General features: G+C 54.8%; 1 protein-coding gene across 2 annotated transcripts in view; it reads right to left on the bottom strand.

Annotated features, from left to right (window-relative positions):
* PAX2 (paired box 2) overlaps positions 1–20,440 on the bottom strand; it is an 80,809-nt gene extending 60,369 nt beyond the window's left edge. The window contains exons 1-3 of one of the 2 annotated variants that reach the window (XM_049646504.1): positions 19,683–20,440; positions 15,980–16,148; positions 14,983–15,180 (exon numbers count right to left, since the gene is read on the bottom strand). In XM_049646504.1, the coding sequence (XP_049502461.1) occupies positions 14,983–15,180; positions 15,980–16,148; positions 19,683–19,725 (410 nt within the window). In that variant the 5' untranslated portion in view covers positions 19,726–20,440. Of the gene's footprint in view, positions 1–14,982; positions 15,181–15,979; positions 16,376–19,682 lie in introns of those variants that run through there. The other variant, XM_049646505.1, reaches the window with a different exon arrangement.
* Between the last annotated feature and the right edge of the window lie 3,390 nt (positions 20,441–23,830).

Here is a 23,830-nt window from a genome sequence, read left to right as displayed (position 1 = left end):
GAGGGCCCACCCTTTAGCTTTTTTAGCTTACTTCGACCTGGTCATTTGCACTGCTGCTTTCCAGAAGGAAGATTCTAGAGATGAGGGACAGATCTCTTCTTGATGACCAGAAGCACGGCTCTGTTCTGTTGGAAGCACACTGCCCCTGATCCATGGGACACTTCTGACCTGGCCACACTGACACAGGTCCTGGGGCCACCCTCCCTACATCTGCCTCATGTGGAAAGTTAAGCCTCCAAGCCTGTGTAGAGGAGGATAGATGGGAGTAAACTCCCCGATTCCAAGGAACATGAACCCAAGTCCAACAGGAATCCTAGTTCCCCAGTCCCCTCCTCTCTGGGATTCTGGCCATCAGCACCTTCTTCCTTCCCAGCATCCCCAGATGATGTGGCTCAGCAGCGGCCTGCACTCACCAGGCCGCGGACGCGTGAGCACACACACACACACACACACACACACACACACACACACCATGGAAGAGTACAGCAACACCTACTAGGCATAACTTTCTACTAAGGTTCAGGGTCTTTGTTCTGAGCTTGTCAGGAAATGTGTAACTACATCGCTGGGTGTGAGGCTGCGAGATATACAGAGCCCTGCAAGAGACTGCAGACACCTGCTCTTCCTCTGATGGCGAAGGCGATCTGAAGGGTGGAGTGCTGGATGAACACATAGGTTTTAGAGCCAGTACCGCCTGGGTTCAAATCCTAGTTCTGCTGCTTAGCCTTGTGACCTGAGTAACTTACTTAACGTCACTAAACTCCAGTTACTTCATCTATAAACAATCCTATAAAGCCCTATGGGGTTGTTTACGAGGCTTAAATCAATTAATACATGCAACATGCTTATAATGATTTCTACTATAGTAAGCACTTGTTAGCTACTGTTATTATGAACAAAAGGGCTTACCAAGTAAAGCAGCCATAGATTGGCCTCTGCATGTGTACAAGCGTGTACACACATGTGCTAACATACCTAAAACCCCAAGATGAGTAAAGCTGTGTGTGATCTAAGCGGAGAAGTGTAAAAACTTCAGTCAGGTAGTGTGGAGGCAGGGGGTAGCTCCCTCCTCGACCTTCCGGTCCCTTTGGACAGCGGCAGGGGCTGGGCGATGACAGATTTCGCCACTGCCTGTCTCCATACAGAGGGCTGCATCCAGCCCCGCAAGGATGAATAGGCGGAAAGGAAGGTGGTGGCCCTTAGGCATTTTATACTTATGAAAAAAATTCAAGGGTAATTGAGTCCTCAGGGTTCAAATTTAGCTCATGTAAAATATTTGCTTTCTAATTTTAAAAGTCAGAACCTTTGCCAGCCAATAGGTATAAATAAGGGATAGTGAAATCCAGGTGTCAAATTGGGAAATAAGGAAGGGGTAAGAAGGAAATCAGATCAGTGAATATTAAGGCAGTTGCGTGTGGATCTTATGAAAGTCCATTGAGCTGAACTTGGTTACCCACCCAGACCAAAGGGGCCGGGAAAACTACAGGCAAGAATGGGATTGGGCCTTGGCCTCATTCCACGGGCCTTTCCATAGAGGTGGGGAGACAGAACACATCATCGGGGGTTTGGAGAACTTTGGTTTTCACTTTTGTTCTTATTGCGTGTAGGGTAAAAAGAATCTGTAGTTGTCGTTACTTGGAGCCATTGCTCAATGTGTTCATACATCAAGCCCAAAGTGAAATTTTCTCCTAAATTTGCTTCTTAAAATCTTTTAGCCCTTAGCAGTGAAAATAACTGCAGTGATTATCAACCTCCTATGGTTCCCTGGAACATCCAGATATGTGGGACAATAGTAGACAGATCAGTTTGAACTTGTCAAATATTTGCTTACTTCCCCCTCACCTCTCTCTTTATCCTTTATCTTGTCTCTACTTTCTCTTCTCTCTTTCCTTCCTCTTCCTGTTTACCTCCCTTCTCTTCCCTCTGACATTTAAGAATCAGAGGAACCCTTCAAACCCATCAAATAAGGATTTTTTTCCCACTACCGTTTCATTTTATCTTAAAAAAAAAAAACCCTATAAAATGCAAAGCACCACAACCCGTGAAAATGCCATGAAGCCCAGAAAATGCCAACCTTCAACTCCTCAAGCAATAGTAAGCTCATTCCAGAGAAGGAGTGTGCAGGCATATGAAGTTTACACACACACACACACACACACACACACACACACACACACACAGGCTGGGCTCTCCAACAACGTGGACAAAGGGGGCAATTATCTGACTAATTCTGTTCAGTGCTCAGGTAAGTGACTCAGAGCGCTTTTTCCCTGCACACACATAGGGGCCTGCACACAGGCCCCTTCCTCAATCCGGCTGGGCCCAGAGAGCACCATAATTCTCACCGGCATTCATGATACACATTTCTGTTCACAGAATATCCTTTCAACTCGAGCTTTTTATTTAAAAGAGTTCACTGTTTGTGCACACACAGGCCAGAACTCACACACATTGACACAGACACATAGCAAGAAATGTACACTTGATGGCTACGACTGCCACAATAATAACTAACATTTATTGAGCACTTGCTTCGTGCCAGGTGCAATGCTAAGCAGGTTTATGTGGATGAACTCACATAACCCTCACAAGCACCTATGACAGAACTGTGTGGTTATCTCCGTGCTAGAGGGGTGGAGAGGCTGAGGTCCAGGGAGGAGATGAGATTGACCTGTAACCACGCAGCCAGTGAGCAGGGAAGCTTGCTTCAAACTCCAGAAATCTCTCCTAGAGCCCATTTTCTTACTTTTTCTGGGTTACAAAGGTTTGCATGAATTGCTTGGTATATGGCAGGTGCTTAGCAAAGGTTTTCCGGATGGACAAATGAAAGTATAAATGAATGAAAGGCCATGTCTACTAAGCACCTGATACTCCCCTTTAAGGTGGCAAAAAGGATCCCCTTATGGAAGCCAGGCCTACCAGACAGTTTACCCTTATTTGGACAAGGCGATTTGCCCTCCCAACCAACCTTCCGGGGCAAGTGTCCATCAGCTGTACTTGTCCAGATGCTAAGCGCTCTAAGTACCAGCTCTCCACCTGACTTTCTGGTCAAGACCAGCCTCTTTTTAAACCAGAAGCCAGACCCAAATGCATCAAAGATGCTTTCTAACCACAACGCTTTGTCGCCTACAATACTTCCCTCTGGAAACAGGTGTTTTCCAGTGAAATGCAACACCAGTGGAATGAAAACGAGTGTTGATGCTGCGCCTGGATAAAAACTAAGAAATTTGATCAGTGATGTCTCTAAATCACCAGATATTTGGCATCCTATTGACAACCCTTACAGACGATTGACTAAAGCTTTGATTTTCGTTCAGATGTTTGGGAGTTGTCACATTTACCTGTTTGTCAGCAAGTGCTCATACGTTTCTAAGAGATGTAAGTGAACACTAAAAAGGACAAGAACAACCCAGAATAAAACAGACTAAAGAGAACAGGGGTAGCAAGCTATTTAACGAAACTAGTCAATCAGACTCCATCTTGGAGATCCGTTAGAACGTGGATCCAGTTCACAAGAGCCTCATGTACTCAGAGACCTTTAAAAAACGTCCTAAGGCTGTATCCTGGACCGTCTGCAGAACCGGACCAGTCAGATCCCTGCATGGCGGAGCTAATGAATCAGTCCCCTTGTCCGGCAGGGAGAGACCACATTGCGGCCACATCCAGCCTCTTGGTGCTGACATGGCCCCATCCACTCTCTGGATGCCTGCGTGCCCAGGTGCAGAGTATCTCTGTGTGTTGTCAGTCCAAGCTGTAGATTTTGCAACGCTTGGTGTAAATCTGGTTTGTGACTTTGTGCACGTACCCCTACTTGTGATTTAGTGCTCTGCCTTTTATCATCTCTCTACTTCCATTTTCTTTCCCTCTCTACTTTTTAATGCTGTTTACAACTTCCTTATCCATGGAGCAGCACAGCGATCTTTCAGTGTCGCTACTGATCTACCCACACGATTTTCCTTACCCGTGTTTTCTCTCCACTTGACTTAATTTATGTTTTAGTAAATAGGAACTTTAGATCGCTCCATTCAACAGTATTTAGGGTTACTGCTTTTTATCAAAGGCATCGTGGCACTAAAGGACTCCCTGCAAGGGACATTTGTTTATTCTTATGAGCGACCGGCTCTCCCTACACACGACAAGGCTGCGTGCGGCGGGCGTGCCTGCACAGCGTCCTCGGTTCTATGCTCCACTGCCCTGTGTCAATGCCGTTTGGCACCGGCAGGAAGAGATCAGTGAAACCCTGATGTGGACAGCAGCCCACCCTCAAGGTGCTGCAGATAAATCCAGGCCCAGGGCCTTCCCTGCTGATGACCACTCAGTTCTTTTAGGAGGAGGCCCACATATGCCTGGCAGGGCTGATTCCTCCAAATTCTCCCTCCCACGTACACCCTTTATCCCAGAGCTGCAGCAGAGGCTTGTGATGACATTATTCCCAAGCAAGATTTTAGGGATCTCTTCTCTTAGAGGTGTGAGTTTGAAGTGGTGGGGGTGGGGGTGGGGGGGACCAGGGCAATGCCTTCCTATATTTCTGGGTCATCTGTTGCCTTTTTCTCCCTCTCTGCAAATCTTTCCACACTTCCTCATTGCTAATTCTATTTGACCTTGAACTCTGTCCTCTCCCTTCACACCAGAATGTGTCCCAAGGGGGACAGCACTTCCAAAGAAGCAGTTACCTGGCCGGACAGGCCTGGAGACCAGTAGCCAGAGGGGCCAGCCCATCACTCCACTCCTGGAAATAAATCCCATTGTATTTGCATTTTAATTTTCCACATAAACAAAGGCCCAGAGTACTCGCTTGGGCAGCATCACTGGACGAATTTAATTAGAAATGAAAAGTTTATAGGGCCCTCTTTAATGCGATTAATGCTCAGTTAACATTTATCACATTCGTATGCTGGAATCGCCTTTTCTAAGCAGCCACTGGCCATGAAATGAATTTCTCTCAACTTTTTTTGTACCCACCCTGGGAGGTCATCTCCTAAGGAATCTCCAGGCTGCCTCCCTGGGTCCAGGAACTACCTAATCCTCAGAGCTAAGTTAAGGGAAGGGTTGGGAGGGGGAAGAGGCGAATGCATATGTGCTGGGGCTGGAGGGCAGGGGGCATAAGAGTGAGGGCTGGACACTATTTCTAGGAAGACCTGGACAAAACCAGGCCTGTACCTCTGAACAGAGCTGAGTGCTCAGCCCAGCAGACCGGCCGAAAGGCTTCAGAGCCTCTTCTCCAATAAAAAAAAAATGACCTCCCTTCCCAACACACATACTCAGTCCATTTCTGTGGCCCCCAAACCAGGCTTTAGTTGGAGCTGACCGGTGTCAGTCACCTCCGCTTCTCACTGCTCCTGTCTTAGGCCGTCTCTCTTCTACCCCTTTTTCCTCTTTGGTCAGGGCCTCCCCCCGGCCAGACCCATGGTGACTGGGAAAGGAACCTGAGTCTTGACCCCAAGGGATACTTCATTTTCTCTGGCTCTGCCAGAGGCCAGACAGTCACAGTGTGTGGGAAGGCCGCCTGCCCTGGTGTCAGCTCCCTAGAGAAGCCGAGCGGAGTGGGGGAACATGAAACCTCTATTGGTCCCCAGAGCGTGGATGGCCTTCCTTATCTTATCACATTCTCTTCCCTCTTCAATTAGAGTCTACTGAGATTGGCCTCCTAACCCAAACCAGCTAACCCGAGGAGAAGGAGAGAGAGGAAGGAAAAAGGTAAGGGATAGGGGGAGGGAGGGGAGGTCTCCTCTCTGCAGATGAAAAAAGGAGATAAATCGCTTGACCTGTGTCCTTACCTAGATGCACACCCGCCTCGAGGATCTCAACAGACGCAAACCACGCACCACGACTGTGCTCCCGGTAGCGACCTGGCCCTCGCACACCACTCTACACCCTCACGCCTAGCAGAGAACACGCACATGTGCCCGCGTTCAGACTGAGTGTGTCGGGACCCTGCGGACCTGACCGGAAACCCTACTCCTCAGCCTAGCGGGAGCTCTACCGTCCATTCAACTCACGCTTGCCAGGTAACGCTTGCTAACGTCCCAAACGGGCAAGTTGTCCAAGCGACGGCAGAGACTTTCATTCTGAGACCAAACGATCCCTTCAGCCGCAAACCCTCTGAGTAAGAAGCCACCAGCTCCCCGTTTGATAAGCCCGACTCCTTCTAAGAGCTCCTTGGAATACCAGCACCAGGTAGACAGCTTCCCAGGGCGTGAATGCTACGCTCAGCTGGACCCACACACTCTTGCCAAAGTTCCCAGACTCTCCCCACGACAGAGCCACACAGAGGCCCTTGACACACCGTCACCAACTTCTCTTGGTATGATGCACACGGCAGGTGCCACCTCGCCCTCGACAATCAGGATGGAAAGTCACAAGATAAGGGGCAGGATGAAGGTCTCCTCCCTGACCATCCCTGGGGCCTGTCGAGCCAGACACTGCCCACGAGGCTCCCGGTTTCCTGAAGCTTCCTCCACCAGCCCAGCAAAGACCCTGGCGCCAAGAGGGAGCATCGGGGCAGGGAATGCTTGTTCCCATTTGCTCAAGCTCTGGGGCTGCCACTGCTCTCCCTTCCTGCCCTCCTTTCTCCTCCCGCAGTCCTCTGAGCCCTTCCTCTCTGATTTTGTGACCTTACTGTGCCTACAAGGTGAGGACAGTCCCCCTTCCGGCCTGCTGCCCTGTCCTACAGCCTCTCCGCCACTCCTGCCAGGAGCTGCTCCCGGCGTCCTCTGGCTTCCTCTGTTCCTGAATGGCTGCAGAGGGAGCTCACTGCAGAGAAGTTCGGGCAGGGCTGAAGGCAGGCAGAAGAGGAAGCCCTGAGCAAAGCGGCCAGAGGCTCCCAGGTGGAAGGGGCTCCACTCTGGAACACCTAGGAAGTGAGGACCTCTCTCCCTTCCTCTTGGCTTCCCTCCCACTCTCCCTTCTGCGGGGACCAGGCTGCAGCAGCTACACCTGCAGCAGCTTTGCAGCGGCCGCCAGCCCGCCTGGTGCTGTGTGCTGCCTGGTGCGGGCGGCCCTGAGCCCCGGCTCCCGCCACTTGACCTCCCGTGCCACCTCCTTCACTCTGACACCTCTCCCTCTCCTGGCTGGCCTCCCTTCTCTCCTTTCCCACCTTCTAAGCTTCCTGAGTCCCCCCCCCCCCCGCCCTTAGCCTGGTCTACCAGCTGTCCAGAGCTGACGGTCCCTCCAACTGCCTCCAAGCTCTACTAGAGGCCCTTGGCTGAGATGCACGGGATCCAGCCCAATTTTCAAGCTTCTGGAGCTCCTTGCTTTGTACTCCCGCCATTCACTCCATTCTCCTCAGGCCAAGCCAGCTCAGAGGCCTCTTCCTTTTGCCCCTCAGCCTCCCCGCCTCCTTCCTCACTCTTCAGCCTTCCTTCTGACTTCTGTCCTCCTCTCCCACTCCCGCCTCACCCTCTCCTGCCCTCACGGCAGAGAGTGGATGTCCCCTCCACCTCCCTCCCTCAGGGGCTCCTGGACCAAGGGGCTCAGGAAGTACCACCTGCACCCCTGCACCTGCCCTGCTACCCCTCTGGTCTGAAGCAGAGAAGAGAAGCTATGTCTTGTTACACAGCCCTGGGGCTGCAGACCAGGGCCCATGGACTGAATCAGGCCAGAAATGGTGTTTTCTTTGCCCAGCACAGAGTTTTTAAACCCCAAATCTTCCTGCCTCTGGGCTGGGCCTGCATATTCCAGGCCCTTTTTCGTCCAGCTCTCACCAGCTCCATCCCACCTCCTGCAGCCCTACCCTCCTCCATCCACGTCCCTACGGTAAACCTGACCTCTCTAGAAGGTCAGCAAGTCTCATTTTCTCTCACTGTTATGTGAAAAACACAAAATACTTCCTTATCATATATATTATCCCTCAGAAACCAAAAGACAGAGTCCAGTGTGTGTGTGTGTGTGTGTGTGTGTGTGTGTGTGTGTATGTGTGTGTGTGTGGTTGTTGAGGATGGGCTACAAGAGGAACGTGGCTCTACAGCCTCTCCCCTCTCCATACCTCCCCTCGACATACCTTCTTCTCCCACCCAGGAGTTCCCACAGGGAACTGCACAAGGCCTTGCCCCTTCTCCTCCAGTGCTCGGTCACTCTCCTCTTATTTCCCACTCCCAACAGCTCCCCGAGGCCCAGCCCTCTCTGGAGCCCCCAGGCATCTGCCTGTGCCTTCATGCCCTTCCTGGTCTCCAAGCCCACTCCAGTTCCCATTTACGTGGTTCTCACACATAGCCTCTCCTTTCTTTTCCTGGCATCTGGGTTACTTGGGAAGGACTTGGAAGCTGGGCCCAGGGCCTGGTCCTTGGGAGAGCTCTGCCAATGACCATGCCCCAGTGCTGCTGCCATGCCTCCTGCTGGAGGGACCCACACTCCTTGGTGGGTCTCTGTGACACAAGTCTATAGGAAGGAGACCCACTGGGAAGAGCATCTTTTCGGCTGCTTGTGCAGTTGGCCCCTAACTAGTCCTGCCAACTGGGCTGGGAGTCAGGTATCTAAGAGAAGATGGACCGCTGACCATTCAGCTCTCCACTACAAAGGTGACATCACTGTAGCCAGGGCACTCTTTTGGGGGGCTAACTGGACCATGGAGTGTTACAGTGCCAATAAAGACTGAAGGAAAATTTGACCTGGGTTTGCCCAAATTACAAAACAAAGAATCTTCAGCTGAGTCCTATTAGCAGCCAATGGCCCCATGACTGCATCACTGGTTAAACTGGTGGGCCAGAGACAAGGTGTCCAGCCTCTGTCAGTGATTGTAGGTCACGTCCTGTGGGCCTTCCTCCCTTTGCTCTTGGCCTCCTCGCCCTTTTACCAAAGAGCAGACACGGGATGGCACACACATACATATACAAATCCACATGCACTGAAGATGTCAACCTCTATGCCTAGAAACCATCGTGAATATGTGCAAGCTGCACCTTGATGGCACCAAAACAACAGGCTCAACAGGAGGAAACCATTCAACCCCGTGGCTTCCTGGTAGATAGATAAACCCAATGTGATTTAATTTCCCATCTGTTTCACTTGTTACTTGGGCATTGTCGTGAGATACTGTTTCCCACGCCTCAGATCTGTCACGGGCCCTTCTCTCTTTTCTAGACTCACCCACATGGCTGGTGAGCTGCACTGACTGAAGCTGTACTTGTAACTGCTTCCTTTGCAAGGGTCTGAACTCTGGACAACTGGCTTGGGGAGTGGGGGGAAACAGCAGGGGTTCAGAGAGGTGGTGGCCCAGGTTAGAACACTTTAGTGCACTCTTTTAAAGGACCAGAAGTGAAAAGGAAATACATATACGTCGTTTCCTCTTGCCGTGAGGACCTCCAGCTCCAGGTAGCAACAAAGGGGGACTAAGGACAAACCTGAAACTAAGAGGGGAAGTTGCAAAGTAGCTACCGCCAGAGATCTCCGAAGCTAGGAGCATATGGTGGAGCCCTTGGCACACAGTATTCCTTTATCAGTCCTGCTCACAAGACGGGGAAGCAGGACCCCTATCCCATTTCGGCTCATACCAAGCCCCTCTTCGTGGTGCAGGCTCTTGGTGGCAGGGGTCGGGGGTGGCGATTCCCCTTCTGCACCAGTTACTACCATTGCCACTCCTTCTCTGGAATCTGTGATGTTCTAGTCTATAAGCACATACCATCACATATACAACCACACTCTCTCCCGTGCGCCAGAATAAGCCCAACTGTTCCCTCCCAAACCGACTTCCAACAGTGCCTCTCCGTCCCTGGATCTACTCTACACAATAATTCACCCATTCTGCCAATATGCACACAAAGCCGCTGCTCTCCCCTGCCACAGCCCACTCCCTCCCCAACCTTCCCTTCTCCAGGCACCCTGTTTCCCTTCTCCAGGGTCTGCTCCTGCCTGGCCCCCATCTCCACTGGCTAATTCCCCCTGTGGCCCCTGTATTGAACTGTTGTGTTGTCCATTTCCCTGTGACAAGGGCTCTGGTTACAGAGTTATTGATTGGTTTTCATGCAGACAGATGGGCCCTTCCCGAGCTCCCATCGAAATCCCTGGCTCTATGGGCTGATTGTTGCCTCTCAGGGTGTAGGATTGCACTGGAGACCACCCTCTATGCAACCTCCTTTGCCCAGGCTGTGGACGGTAATAAATGGAGGCAGCCTGAGCGATAATAAAAGCAATTGAGTAGGTTACCTGTGCAGACACAAGATTTATGCCTCTTCATATTTGATGTGATTGTTTTATTGAGTTCTCAAAATAGTTGGGACACTATTTAGCTAGTTAGTTAGGAGTTTCCCTCTCTTTTCTTCCTTGCATCGCCTTCCAAAACCTACCTGGAGTTCTCACTAGGAACAAGCCCTCCTGTCTTCCTCTTCTCCAGAGCTGCCAGCTGAGGTAAGAGCTCAGGACCACCAGCCACTGCTCTCACCTGAAGCCATCTGGTGGCCTGAGGGCCCACTCTGAGCCAGCCAACGAGAGAAACAGTCAGACCAATACAACCACTGGCCGAGAAGTCTAACATAACTAAGGGAACAAAAATGACCCTTCGGGGGGAGAACTCCAGGTCGTTTTAAGAAATAAGACCAGCAGTCCCGCCTATTACACATGTTTGTCTAATGACAGGGGGACCTCAGCAGCGGGAGAGCCCTCCCCGGGGAACGACAGGTGAGCAAGGCTTCTCAGACAGAAACTGTCATATTCGTTCGCTATTTGGGGCTCTTTGTGGCTGGTAGGTCCCAGGCCACAGAAGGCAAGTTCTCTGTCCTTATTTCTCCCATTCTTCTGAGGAGAGAAGTCTTCCTCTTAGCTCACCAACTTGCCTTAGCTCTTTGGCGTGAGACCACCAGCCCTGACCACGAAACAGCTCCACGACTATGGAGATGGGGCAGGTGAAGCTGCCCTTCTGGCCAAGTCAGGTCTAAGAGTCAAAAGTGCAATGTTGTAGAACCCAGGTTTCAGAGAGACAGACACAGGCTCTGGCCCTGAACATGTCTACGTGTCTTCAGCATTCCCTCAGCTAGGATGAGTGGCTCCTGGCTTGTTTGGATAGTCTTTGAATGAACAGCTGGCCCACGACTGTCACCCCACTGCCAGACCTCTGATGAGGCCTGTGAACGACACAGGATGGAATTCTTGAACAGCCCTGGGACTGCAGCCTTGAAGCCACTGTTGCCACTGCTGGGAAAATGAACGTGCTCACTTAGAGCCAAACAGGCTGAGAGAGAGTGTGGGTAGCAGGTGATCAGCGAGAAACTGACTCTGGAAGAGTCCAGTCCAAAGATCTAGGAGCAGGGAAGGCCCTGCTCCCAAGAGTGTAGGGCAGGCTGAAAAAGTTAAGAGGGCAACAGCCTTTTTGTCGACTTGTTCCAAGGGGGCACCCTCAGGGGATCCTCCGTAACCCTAGACTCTACCTGGAGTTTGCGCCTATTCTTTCAAAGGAGCAGTACTCTCTGCCCAGAGCAACAGCCAAACCAGGAGACTCTGGCACATAATCAGGAGAATCCTTCCTGCCTCGTCAATTGCTCAGCGTTATAATTGGGTGACTTCCTCCTTCGGTAGCATCACTTCCCCCATCTATAGGCCATTTCCCACACCAGGCTTCAACCTCAAGTCACCTGTTCGTAAACACCCACCCTCTACAGTGGCAGCGTGCAAGCTGAAGAACTGGCAACTCCCTGGTCAGCAATCAGTAACCCAACATCAAGAATGAGTCACAAAAGTTCCACATGCTAAGCAATCCAGTCAACCCTCTGGGTGTTTGACAGTGGTCTCCGGGGGCAGGAGTGGCTTTGGGAGGCCTCCCTGACCTACTCCATTGACTCAGAGAGGTATTTCTCTGAGGATTTGCCAGTGGAGTGTACGGATTGAATGTCCAAGCCTTTATCGCGACAGGATCAGAGAAAGCCAAAACCAATTTTAGAGGCACGAAAAGCAATTGAGTTTGTAACCATAACAGCATATTTCAAGTGCGGCAACAGCATCTGTTTTGGGGAGGAGAAAATGAAAAAAAATCTCACAATTTGGCTCAGGTGGGTGAGCATGTGTGGACTTCCTTTCTTGCCAACCACCGGCACATGCACACTCTGACAATGGTTACACGTACCTAAGACGAGTGGGCACCTCACCAACAGTAAGACTCTAAACTCAAGAGCCACCCTTTCCCCAGTGCACTTTCTGCACGGAGGAAAGTCTCCAGGCTCTTCCTATAGAGGATGAGAATTCACAAAGTTCCCGACATCACCAACGCTGGCAGAAACATCCCGCTTTATCTGGTTTCAGGGTGGACCAACAAATCTCAGAATAAACCTTTCCTTCTTTCAAGCAAAGCACCTACAAGGATGAAGCTAAGGGCACGGGGGCCCAGACGCATCCCTCCAGCCCCAACTCAGCAGCACACTGGGAAGCCCTCAGAATCTTCCTCCGAGGGGCGCCTGGGTGGCGCAGTCGGTTAAGCGTCCGACTTCAGCCAGGTCACGATCTCGCGGTCCGTGAGTTCGAGCCCCGCGTCAGGCTCTGGGCTGATGGCTCGGAGCCTGGAGCCTGTTTCCGATTCTGTGTCTCCCTCTCTCTCTGCCCCTCCCCCGTTCATGCTCTGTCTCTCTCTGTCCCAAAAATAAATAAAAAACGTTGAAAAAAAAATTAAAAAAAAAAAAAGAATCTTCCTCCGAAATTTGAACCACGGTAGGACTCTGTCCCACAGTGAAATCCAGAATACCCTGACTGCTCCTGGTTGACAAAGCAAGCCAGGAGGCCTAACCACAGGCCCAGGGCTGGTTGCCCATGCTGCCCGTGGCTTCCCCGTTCCTCTCCTCCCACTCTCTCTCCATCTCCAGCAACACCTGCCCACAGATGGCTATTTCTACACACCCGAGGAAGCCTCTGTGCCCCTTAGGTGGTGGGGCGCCACGCTGAGCAGACGGGGCCATGGTCAGAGCTGTCAAGCTGAGGCTGTTCTCTTCCCACTCTCAACCCGCTCTCTACTCCTCACTCCTTTACCTCCCCCCAATTCCGGTGGAGTACCCCAAGGCTCCTGAGCTTGATCCTGGGGTCACCCGTTCCCCGTCTTCTGTGGCTTTTCAGGATGAGGGCATTCCCAAACTCTTGCATGAGCCAGCTTCCCAAAACATCTCAGCCTGAGAGGGTATATGTTGGGGGAGAGGCGGGGGTGGGTGCTGGACGGGGTGGTAGACAAGGGAGGCTGCCACCATAACTGCTTTGATCGCTCCGGCCCTCTGCCCATCAAGAAAAGCAAATTGCCTTAACTGTGCGTGTCTTGGGTTCCTCCAAAGGCTTGCAAATCCTATCACTGACAACAAGCATTTCTCTGGAACGTCCCCCAGAACACCAGCGCCCAGTCCCAACAACACTGCTCTTCAGCAGGCTGCTCTCCTCGCAAGATCTCAGTTCCAACTCACTCCCAGGACCAGCAGACAGCCAAGAGGCTGTCTCCAGATGGCTCAGAAAACAATGCTTTGTCCCCTGCCCTTCCCTAACCGCCAATCCTGCCCCGGCCCCAAAGCTTCCCCAGCCTCCTCTGGCTTTTAAATGCAAAAGACACATTCCCCTCCCAAACCACCCACAGTCTTTCTCGGGCTTCTTCCGAAGGTGTCTGAATGTCAAACCGCTATGCTTTCAACACCTAGTGAGCCAGGCCCAGGGAGCTGGAGGGTTTTCGGAGGGTATATAATTAGCTGATCAGTATTATGTTACCCTGTTCATAACTGAATAACCATTTTAATACAGATGGCACACACTGGGATAATTTCTGGGGTCGCCTCGCAGTACGTTACAGCACGAGTGTGGCAGAGGGAATCTTCTTTAGCCAAGGTACATTCTACCAGCTAATTTTACCTGCTGTTTTCAGGATGATTTGGGATAATTCCATATCATTTGCAAAATATTAAAAAAAAAAACCTTAATACGTGATGCCAGTTTCAGGAAAAGGCACCATCTGAATTATTAGTTGTCCTGATAATGAGCCCGTGAAAAGTGCAAAGAATAACAAGGGTAGGAAACCCTCTTCTAATTTGGGAATCTGCCTTAAAATGGGGGGAGGGCAGGGGTTGAAAGGCCGGCCAAGCAGTCTGGAACTTGTACAGGGTCTCTGCTGATGTCAGATTGCACAGCTCCGTGATGTCGGAGCCATCCTGGGCTCTTGCATCCAACTGCTGTTTGCATGTGCTGTACCCAGCACAGGCCCATTTGCACACTGGCGGGGGTGTGCGTACATGGGGTGTGCACGTGCGTTCTGCCAGAGAGTGTGCTAGAGTAGCTTGGGGATTGGGAGACTACCTTGTGCAGCTATATGTGCGGCTCACTCCAGCCTATGTCGTCCCCATGTGCCTGAGCCTGTCATCTGGTGCAGACTGAGTCCTGGCCCTAAGCACCCTAAAGTTGAGCCTCGGGGTCCAGAGCTCTCCCTTCTTGCCTGGTGCCCCACTCCTTGTCCGGCTTCTCTACTCCCTGCCAACTGCTGGCTGGTGGTTAGCGTTTGCTCTGCAGGCCTGGATACTCGGTGCTCATAGGCCGGAAATTTGTGCGGAGCTGGCTAGCATGGCCTGGGCTCCTGGGAGGCAAGCTTTGTGGGAGTTGGCAGGGAGGGTGGGGAAGCCAGAACAGGAGGCTGCCCCTGGAGAAGGGAGCATGCCTTTAGAAAGGGAAGTCTGTTTGGAAGCGATGAATAGACACTGGTCATTTTAAAGGCTTCGGCTGTGGGCTGTGATTGTCTCTAGATACCGAGGCACGTAATCTTGGAGTCTTAATTACCACAAACACTTGGATTCATTTCCAGGACGCCGGCGGGAGAAGCCTGGCAGGGAATACCCAGCCCTGAGCTGGAGACAGCTCTGTCTGTCTGTCTAGCTCTCTGCCTCCCAGGTCCCCTCTCCCTGCCCAAAGGACGTTGGGGCTGAGATCCTGGAGCAAGGGCAGAGGCTGGAGAAAGAACAGAGACCGCAAGCTGGGAGTCGCACTGGTAGGCAAGAGCTGGGAGCTGGAGTCCCGCCCCTAGCCGGTAGCCCCGGGCGGCTTGCTCACCTGTTGATGGAGGAGACGCTGGGCACCGTGTCATTGTCGCAGATGCCCTCGGCCAGGAGCCGGTCTCGGATCTCCCAGGCGAACATCGTTGGGTTCTGTCGCTTGTATTCAGCAATCTTGTCCACCACTTTGGGGGTCGCCACTTTGGGCTTGGAGCCTCCGATCACTCCGGGCTTGATGCTGCCGGTTTCATAGTACCTGCGCCCGGAAGGCCGGCGGGGTCAGCGAGAAGCAGGCTACGTACGGCGGGGGCAGGGAGGCTGCAGGCTCCAGAGCGGCCGAGCCACTCTCCCACCCGAGGCAACAGCGTGGAGGGAAAAGACTCAGCATGGCTGAGCCAGCTTCCAGAGGGCGCGTGGCTAGGGCGAGGGATAGCCTGGAGGATGAAGGGGAGGACGAGAGGGACACTCCCTCCGGGAAGGCAGTCACGGGGGAGGGGGGCTGTGAGCACACCAGCGGGAATAGGCGCCCCTGGGAGTCTGAAAGCCCAGACTTTCATTGGGAAGGAACTGGAGGAACAGCACGATTCCAGGCCTCCAGGCCCACCATGGCGGAGGCACCACCTCCAGCCCTTTCCTACTGAGCACAGAGCCCCCTGAGAACCAGGACCCTCCTTTCCCCTACCCAGTGCTGATTTTTTTCTTCTCTTGGGGACCCATTTCCGTTCCCCACCCTGTTCCTCCAACCCCCCTCCCCAGTCTGCGTTAACTCTCCTAGAAGAGGAGTCCTTCCCTTACTGAAGGCTGGAAATTGGCAGCCTCGAGAACCCCGAGGCTGGGCGGAATCTGAGTGACCCTGCTCCGCCCTGGCTCCTGGGGCCGCGGCCACCACCTGAGCGCCCTCACCGAAAGGAGCAGCTCTCTAGATACCTCTGAGTATCTGGATAGCCCCTCTCCCACTGGCGTCCTTGACTTTTAGCCAAGTCCTTGGTCTGGAGACCCAGGGCGGAGGGATAAGGAGGCAAGGTGTCTCCCAGGGGCAGCTCTGAGGCCCTCACCTGCCCAGGATTTTGCTGACACAGCCGTGGCTGACCCGCAGCTGCCGGGATATGTCGCAGGGCCGCACACCCTGGTGGGCCAGCTCCACGATGCGCTGCCTCACCACGTCGGGCAGGGGCCGGCCGTTCACAAACACCCCCCCGAGCTGGTTCACACCCCCGTGCCCTGCTGGGGAGAGACAAGAAAAAAACACAACACCCCACAGACAGCAGGGACCGGCCATTAGTCAGGGTCCGCGGCCCAGGACGTGCAAAGGGAGCAGGCAGGGCGCAGGGGCATGATCCCGGACTCCAGGAAGAACAGTGGTCCGGTCAACACCACGCGGCGGATTGGGGATTGAAACCCACGGGGCGTTAGAGATGCGGGAGCGCGACGCTGGGCAGAGGGCTGGGAAGAACGCGTCTCGAAGGCCAGTACCTCGCAAGGGAGAAAGTGAGGGAAGGAATGGAGAAGCAGGGTGAGAGGAAAGAGGGAAGAGGGGGAATTAATGCAGGCAGGAAAGAATGTAGGAGAGGAAAGGAAGGGCCGAGCAGAGAACAGAAGCAGCGCGAAGCAGGATCCCGCCTGAGCCGCAAGCAAGGGGGAGTCGTTGGTGCGTGCTAGGGCTTGGAGGCAGATGATTTGGGGGGGGGGGGTGTCTGGGACCGGTGGACTCAGTACAAAAGGGTTCTAAGGACAGAAAGAGGCTAAGTCCCTGCCCCTCTCCTTTTGTTCCCTACCTCTTGTATCTATTTTTAATCAGAGTTGGAGTTTTCCTACCTCTTTCCCTGTGTTTTTGTTTTTATTTTATTTTGGTTTTTGACCGGGATTTTCCCTTTCCTTTATGTTTTCTGTATTTATATATTTGGGGGCCATATTTCCCACTGGTCTCCCTAGTGTCTAAAGTTCAAAGAACGCCAGGTGGAGGAGGAAAGGCTGAAGAGGCAGGGGCCCGGAGCCTGCTGCGCTCAGAGACTGGGAGGCAGCGGAGAGCGGCCGGGCGCTCTGCTCGGTAACAGCCAGAGAACGCAGGCTGCAGGGGCTTGTCTGCCTGCCGCCTTGCGCCAGGCTTGGGACCCATTGCCTTGCCTAGGTAACATGGCTCAGGTGGCCCAGACAGGCTAAGGGCTCACCGGGGCACCCCGTGCTGCCAGCCGGAGCCAGCTCCTGTCCCTCTGACCTCTTAGACCTCGGCAGCCTCCCAGGACACCGCGAAGCAAGGGCGTTTGCTCTCCCGCCCAGGACAAGGGCGCTGGGTCTCCAACCCGACTCCAGCGCGGGCCCTCAACCTCAGAGCCCAAGTGGTCACCGGATGCCAGACCTGAGGACGCTGCGCGGCGCCCCGTTCTCCCTGGCCTACAGCAGTCTAGAAATCCTGCACCCAGAGCCATCAACCCGCAGCCGCAGTTCCTGAGCAATCCAAGCGCAGAGTTCTAGCGGCCAGCCTGACCTGACCGGCAACCTACAGCCCCTGCCCTGCTAGCCTCAGCCGACTTTCGGAGAAAGCGGGGACATCTGTGTTCCGCTCGTTTCTTTCGCGTCCCCTTCTGGGGGTGCTGAGAGCAAGGGCCGGCGAAACCCCTGGGGAGAGGCTTCTGATCTGGAGGCTGAGGGAGGCCACAACCTCTGATTTTTGCCCCTCATCCCTGCTACTCTCCCTACCTCTAGCCCCACTCCTCACCCCTCCCCTCCCTCCAAACCTCGACCATCAATAATTTAGGCCCCGGGAGAACTCGCGTTACCGGTATGAAAAGGCGGCAGCTGCGGGCAGATTAAAGATGAATAATTCAGCCTCCCCGGGCTCCGGGCCCGGCCCCTCGTCCCCAATCTAAGGGAAGGGGATGGGAAGGGGGCACGGCAGGAGTCCAGGCCAGGGGGCCGGGAGCCGCCGATGAGTCGGGCCTGGAATGCGCCACTGCCGCCGGCGCGGACTCGGGCTCCGGCTGATTGCTGGCCCGCCCGCCCGCCCGCTTGCTCGCTCGCTCGCTCGCTCCGCGGTCTCTTCCTTCCTCCGACCGCCTTCAGCTCGCCTTGCTCCCCTTTGGGTTTCCAAGTGACACCCAGTGGGCGGCCGGGACTCGGCAGATTTCCCCGCGGAATCAGCCAGAGAGAAGGGCGAGAGCAGAGGCGGCGGAGCAGGGAGGCCGGCGGGCTGGGCGAAGACGGCGGGTCGACCTGGTTCCACTCACTCCGAAAAGGAGACAGGATTTCTGGCTCAGCTCACAGAGATCCGCCGCGGCCAGAGGGCCCTGACTTGGATTAGCTGTGCTTAGAAATTCTTTAGGAAAATATATTTTATCCCAGGAGTATTTTTTAAAGCTCCCCCTGTAACGCTAATTATATGCTTATAGAAAAACACAACTCTTCCTCCTCGGCTCTCTTGTCCAGAGCACCGATCCAAGCCAGGTCTAAAAAAGTTTCCCTGTGAAAAGTTACAAACCATCCTTAATTATTAATCTACAGAGGAGGAGAAGTTTTCTATTTAGAATTCATTTATCTGGGAGAGAAAAAAAAAAGCCTGCAAAAAACAATCTCTGAATTCTTCTCCAAGCTAAAGATATAGGACATGAATTAGATAAATTCAGATTTCATTAAAATAATTCCCTCTTTTTCTATTTTTTCATTTTTCTCCCCTTCTCTTTCTTCTGGAACATCCTTTCTGTTTTCTTTCTTTTATTTCCTTCCCCCTGTTTGTTTTTTTTTTTTTTTCTCTTTCCTTTCTCCCCAGCTTTGGCATTTGCTTGCCTTCCTTTTGTTCTTTCCCCCTCGTTTTCTCCCTCTTTGACTACCCACTGGCCAGGTCACTGGCTGGACCATTTTCACCAGGGAGTGGGAGGCCGGCAAGGAGCCTCCAGAACTGCAAGCGGAGCTTGGCTGTGCCCAGGGGCCGCCTGGCAGGCTCCTCTACTCCCATCTCTTGCTGACTTGGATTTCTCCTTGGAACCCCTCTTTGTTTTTAGAGCATCTCCCAGGGAGAGGCGGAGAAAGATGACCATCACATCCTGCCAATCTCAGACTCCCAACTCAAGGAGAAGAGAAGGGGAAGGAGAAGGGAAGGAGGTGGGAAAGAAAAGGAGAGGAAGGAAGTATTACAAACCAGCTCGCAAGAAGTCCTGCCGGGGCCTGGAGGTGCTAGGAGCTGAGGGTCAGATGGGGGCACCCCACCCCCACACTCTTCTGCCTGATTGTCCTGACACTGAAGCTGCCCATGTTAGGAGTCTCCTCCTGGACAATCACACTCTAAGTTTGAGAAAGGTAGAGATGAATGGAGGGAGGGGGAGGGAGAGAGAGAGAGACAGAGAGAGAGAGAGAACAAACACCACAACACAAACCCCTCAAAACTGCCTGCCAATTAGTCTCCCAGCCCAGGGCAAGAGGGTGACCAGGGAGTAGGATGGCTGGAGCCAGGACCAGGGGCTGTGGATCGATGACCTAAGAAGAAGCAGGTGGAAGGAAGGAAGACAGGTGATGGGCACCAGGGAAGGTAGGAAGGCTGGTAGAGGGAGAAGTACCAGGAACATAAGGCAGAAGAGAGAAACTGGAGGCTTTGAAAACACTGGAAAATGGGGGAAAGAGGAAGAACGAAGGGGGGGGGGCTAGAGAAGCCAGCGTGGTCCCCAAGGTGGGACCTGAGCGCAGGGGGCCAGGGCCACGCGGGGCGGGACAGGATAGGGTTAGGACGGGAACCCCGAGCCGGGACAGGAGCCGGGCGCGGGTACTCACGGTGCATCGCGGAGAAGGGGTCTGCTTTGCAGTGCATATCCATGGGGAGGCAGAGGAGCGGGAGCAGCGCGGCCGCCGCCGCCGTGTCGCCTCTCAAACTCAACTTCAGGACTTGAGGAGAAAAGGGAGGGACGTTGGGGAGGCGGGGGTGGGGGAGGTGAGCGGGCGCCCGGCAGCGGCGGGGCGGGCGGGGGGCGCCGCGCTGCGCTCCCCGCGGGGACGCTTCCCGGGCGGGTCGGAGCTTGCAACCGCAGCGACCGCAACTTCCCACCGTCGGGGCGCGGGGCCGGGCGGTCAGCAGAGCGGCCCCGGGGCGGCGGGCCGGGCCGGGGGGATCTGGGGGCGCATGGCGCGCGCGGCCGCTGAGGCCAGGGCTGAGGCTGGGCGGGGGAGGCGGCTCGCTCAGCTCCCCTGGAACCCGGTCATCCGAGAGGCGGCGGTCGGAGAGGGCGAGGAGCCGAGGGGGGGGCGGCCCGAGGGCGCCGGGCGGGGAGCCGGGCCGCTCCAAGTGCGGGTGAGTTGGCGAAGTTGGCAGAGAAGTAGCAATCCTCGGGATGTCCGAGCGGGCGCCTCGGAGAGGGGAGAGCGCGAGCCGGGCCCCCGCCCCCAGAAAAGGCAGGCGCGCGCCGCCGCGGCCGAAGGGCCGGGAAGGAGGGAGGGAGCTGAGCAGCGCCGGCCGCACCGGGCTGGCCCCAGGTGGGCTGCGGCTGCGAGAAGGCTCGGCCGGAGACTGGAGCCTCGGCTCCCGGTGTGTGTCTCTCTAAAAGCTGCAAAGCCCCCTCCAGACCCCCTCCCTCTCCCCGCGCTGGGAGATGGATGACTTGTCAGACAAAGGCAATAGATTCCACCACTCTGTGATTCGCCAGCGCCGGAGCCCCGAGCTTCGGCGAGGAGGGCCCCGCGCCTGTCACTCCGGTGCCGGCGAGGGGAGGGGAGGGGAGGGGGAAACGGCAGGGAGGGAGGGAGGGAGCAGCAGGCGAAGGAAGGGAGAGGGAGGCGAGCGGGCCAGGGGGAGGGGAAAGGGGAGCCCGGGATTAAAACTACACTGAGCAACGAAACTCGCCGATAAGATAAACGTTAGATAAGGAGAAAGAGCCGCCGGTCTAATGAATATTCAGGCAACGACAGAGTGCCGCGGAGCGCGCCGCTCTCGGCAGCCGGGCTCACAGTCCCAACTCACCCAGCCCTGCCATCCACCGGCCAGTGCCCGCGTGGGCCACGCGGCCCCGAGCCCGGTCCGCATCCCTAGTCTTAACCCCCCTCCTCTCAGCTCTGAGTTCCCTTCCGTTCCTTCCTGATTCTTCCTTCCTCTCTCTGGTCCTTCCCTCTCGCCTTTCCCTCCTGAGGTACCTCCCCACCCACGCACCCCCCAATCTCATTCCGGGGCAAAGTGCCCGGCAGTTTGTCCTCTTGCATCCCACGCGCGGCTGCGCGGAGGGCTCCCTCGTCCCCTTGCCCATCGGGGTCTGGGCAGCCCAGAACGCTCGGTTTCCGATGGAGCTGGAGACCTCCGGCGAGGACCCACCTGCCTCAGTGGGACCCAGCGGACGGTGGGACAGCCCCGGGACTTGGCTTCTGGACCCTCGGGTGGCCTGGGAGAAGGGCTTGGGGAGGGAGACAGTGCAGAGCGACTGGTCGCTGTCGGCAGAGGACGCGGGAGAGGAGGCTTGCTCTCCCCGGCTGGGGAGAAGAGGCTGCGAACGAGGCTGAGCGCCGCCCGCCGCCAGCTTGGCCGCTCCCGAGCTAGCGCTCGGCCCGGGCCCGCTCCTGCCAGAGCCTCTGGCCCGGCCTCCGCAGCCTTCGTCCGCACCCGCTCGGTCCGCTCGTACGCACCAGGCAGGAGAAGCCCTTTGTCTCCTACTGGTTAAGTACAGAATATCCGGGAGATCTTTATGAAATATTTTCCCTCGTCTCATAAATCATCTTGGCACTTCAGCTGATGTTTTAACTCTCTCTCCCTCCTTCGCTCCCTCCCCCCGCTTCCCTGGGTCTGCGAAAGGGCGGCTCGGGGAAGCCCGCGCTCCGCTCCCGCCGCCCGGTCTTGAGGTGCCTCTGGCCCCTGACTGCAGACCCTGGCGCCGGCGAAAGAGCCGCAGACTCGCGCCGCTGTCCCGCTGGCTGGAGCCCAGGCGGCAGCTAGGCTGGGTGCCGCACCTGCCCCACTGAGCCAGGAGGAGACTCCTCCTGGGCCTCTTACACCCGGGTTTTCCAGGGCCCCTAATCCTCGGGCCGGGATCCAGCCAGGCTCAGTCCCACAGGATTCGGAACCTCCCACTCCTTAAGAGGCTGTCTTTGGAATTCTGACATTTGCCTCCCTTCCTGGATCCTCCTGAGCCTGATCCGCTTAATCCACCTGCGGAGTAACTCCTGGGAGGAAAAAAAAAAATGCTCCCCGCCAACCCTCTCCCTCCCAGCCCTCACTCCCTCTCCCCTTGGTCGGCGGGGCTGGTTCCCTTCCGCTGGAGGTTGAAGGCGCAGAGTCCAGCCCCGAAGGTCAGTCTCTTCCTCTCGAGACCTGCAGATGGCGCTCCCGGGTTTGCTTTGGCCTCACAACCCCACGTACACGCGCTAACTTCGTGTGGGGAGCGAAAAAAGGAAAACAGAGTTCGGGCAGCCTAAAGGAAAGGGCTCCCAGGCCTGGAAGAAAGGGGCTCTCAGGTGGTATTACCTGGTACAGCCTTGGGCTTCCTGCAGGAAGGTAATTAACCAAGAATTGGGGTGTAGGGAGAGGCACAGAGGAAGGATCCTTGCTGAGGGGAGTTGACAACTAAGGGAACCTTTTGCCCCAGGTCTCCTTACGTTGGTTCAGGAAGTTAAGTCCCGGGGAGTCTGAACTATTGCAGGAATAAAACTGTGGGCAGAACCCCGCCTCCCCCCCCCCCCACTAGGCACAAAGACACACAGATTTTTCTAGAACCAGCTAGACATATCCCTATGTTACACACACTATGAAGAAGTGTGGATGCAGACAACAGGCATTTTCACGTATTGGTCAAGAGGGATTTTACGTTTTGTGAAAGGAGACTTGCAAGGACTTAATGCACAAAGCGTGCAGGAAGCTATAGTCACACATCTATCTTTCCCAAATGCCCCCTGAGGAGTAAAGACCCTTCCATGATAGTCCAATTCCCAGGCAGCCTCTGAGGCTCCAGAATCGCTCCCACCCCACCCCCAATTCCTGGGACCCTTTCCACAGCACTACACCAGCTCGACACTCACCCTCCCACCAAGCCAGCCCCTGGCAGCTTCTTCCTCAGCTCCAGCCCATTCCTGGGTCTAGAAAGTTAAAGAGCAATGATCCCTGATGGTTAGAAACCCTTTTAGCCAAGACTCTGCCTTCTTCTATTGCTCCGGGGCTGGACTACAGATTTCTCTCCAGGCACTCGCCTCTCTCTCTGATGCTCCCTTTCCTGTTCTTCCCTTTCTTCTATAGAGTCTAGTAGAGGAGAAAAAAGCAAGAAAGGGAAAAAGGGAAGAAGAAAGTAGAGGAAAGAGGAAAAGAAAGAGAAAAAAAGAAAACAACCCAACCCCAAACACAACCCGGGCTCCGACCTGTCAGGGTTGGTTGCTTTTCCCGTCTGCCTCTAAATGAACCTTTTCTCTCTGGTGTTTTCAAAGCGGCCTTTCCACCCCCCAACCTAGGGGCATTTACACTTCAAACAAGGCGCCCGCCTCCCTGCGGAAATTTAAAGGCAAATAAACTTTTGGGGAGTTGCTCTGATACCCATCTCGGGATTTGCTTCATTAGCCGCCTCTGTGCATCTGATCTGCCCAATAAATCTTCCTTGTGGATCTCCGTTCCTTCTCCTTCTCCGCTCCCTTCCCGGCCTGGCTCTCGGGGTGCCCCAGCCCTTGCCTCCTTCCCAACTGCTGAGCTGCAGCTGGCCTGACTCTCCCACTGTCCCGGGCAGAGCAGGGCGGGGGAGGGGGGGTACGGGGTAGGTGTGGGATACTAGGATACTTGTGGGATAGTTGAGTTCTTCCTCCACCCCCACCCCACACCCCAAGTGTACACCCGCACAGGCATCCCAAGCCAAGCTAAGCACGACTAGCACTTCGAGCTACGAAATGCGTTTCTGGGTAGATTGTGCACGGAGTGAAGTGCTCATATACACCCTGTCTGCTGCTCCCACTTGCACCCCCTCTCT

This window comes from Panthera uncia, chromosome D2 (genome assembly GCF_023721935.1).
Source record: "Panthera uncia isolate 11264 chromosome D2, Puncia_PCG_1.0, whole genome shotgun sequence".
Taxonomy (NCBI): domain Eukaryota; kingdom Metazoa; phylum Chordata; class Mammalia; order Carnivora; family Felidae; genus Panthera; species Panthera uncia.
Note: the sequence above shows the minus strand (reverse complement) of the source record. Positions and strands in the feature narration are given on the sequence as shown.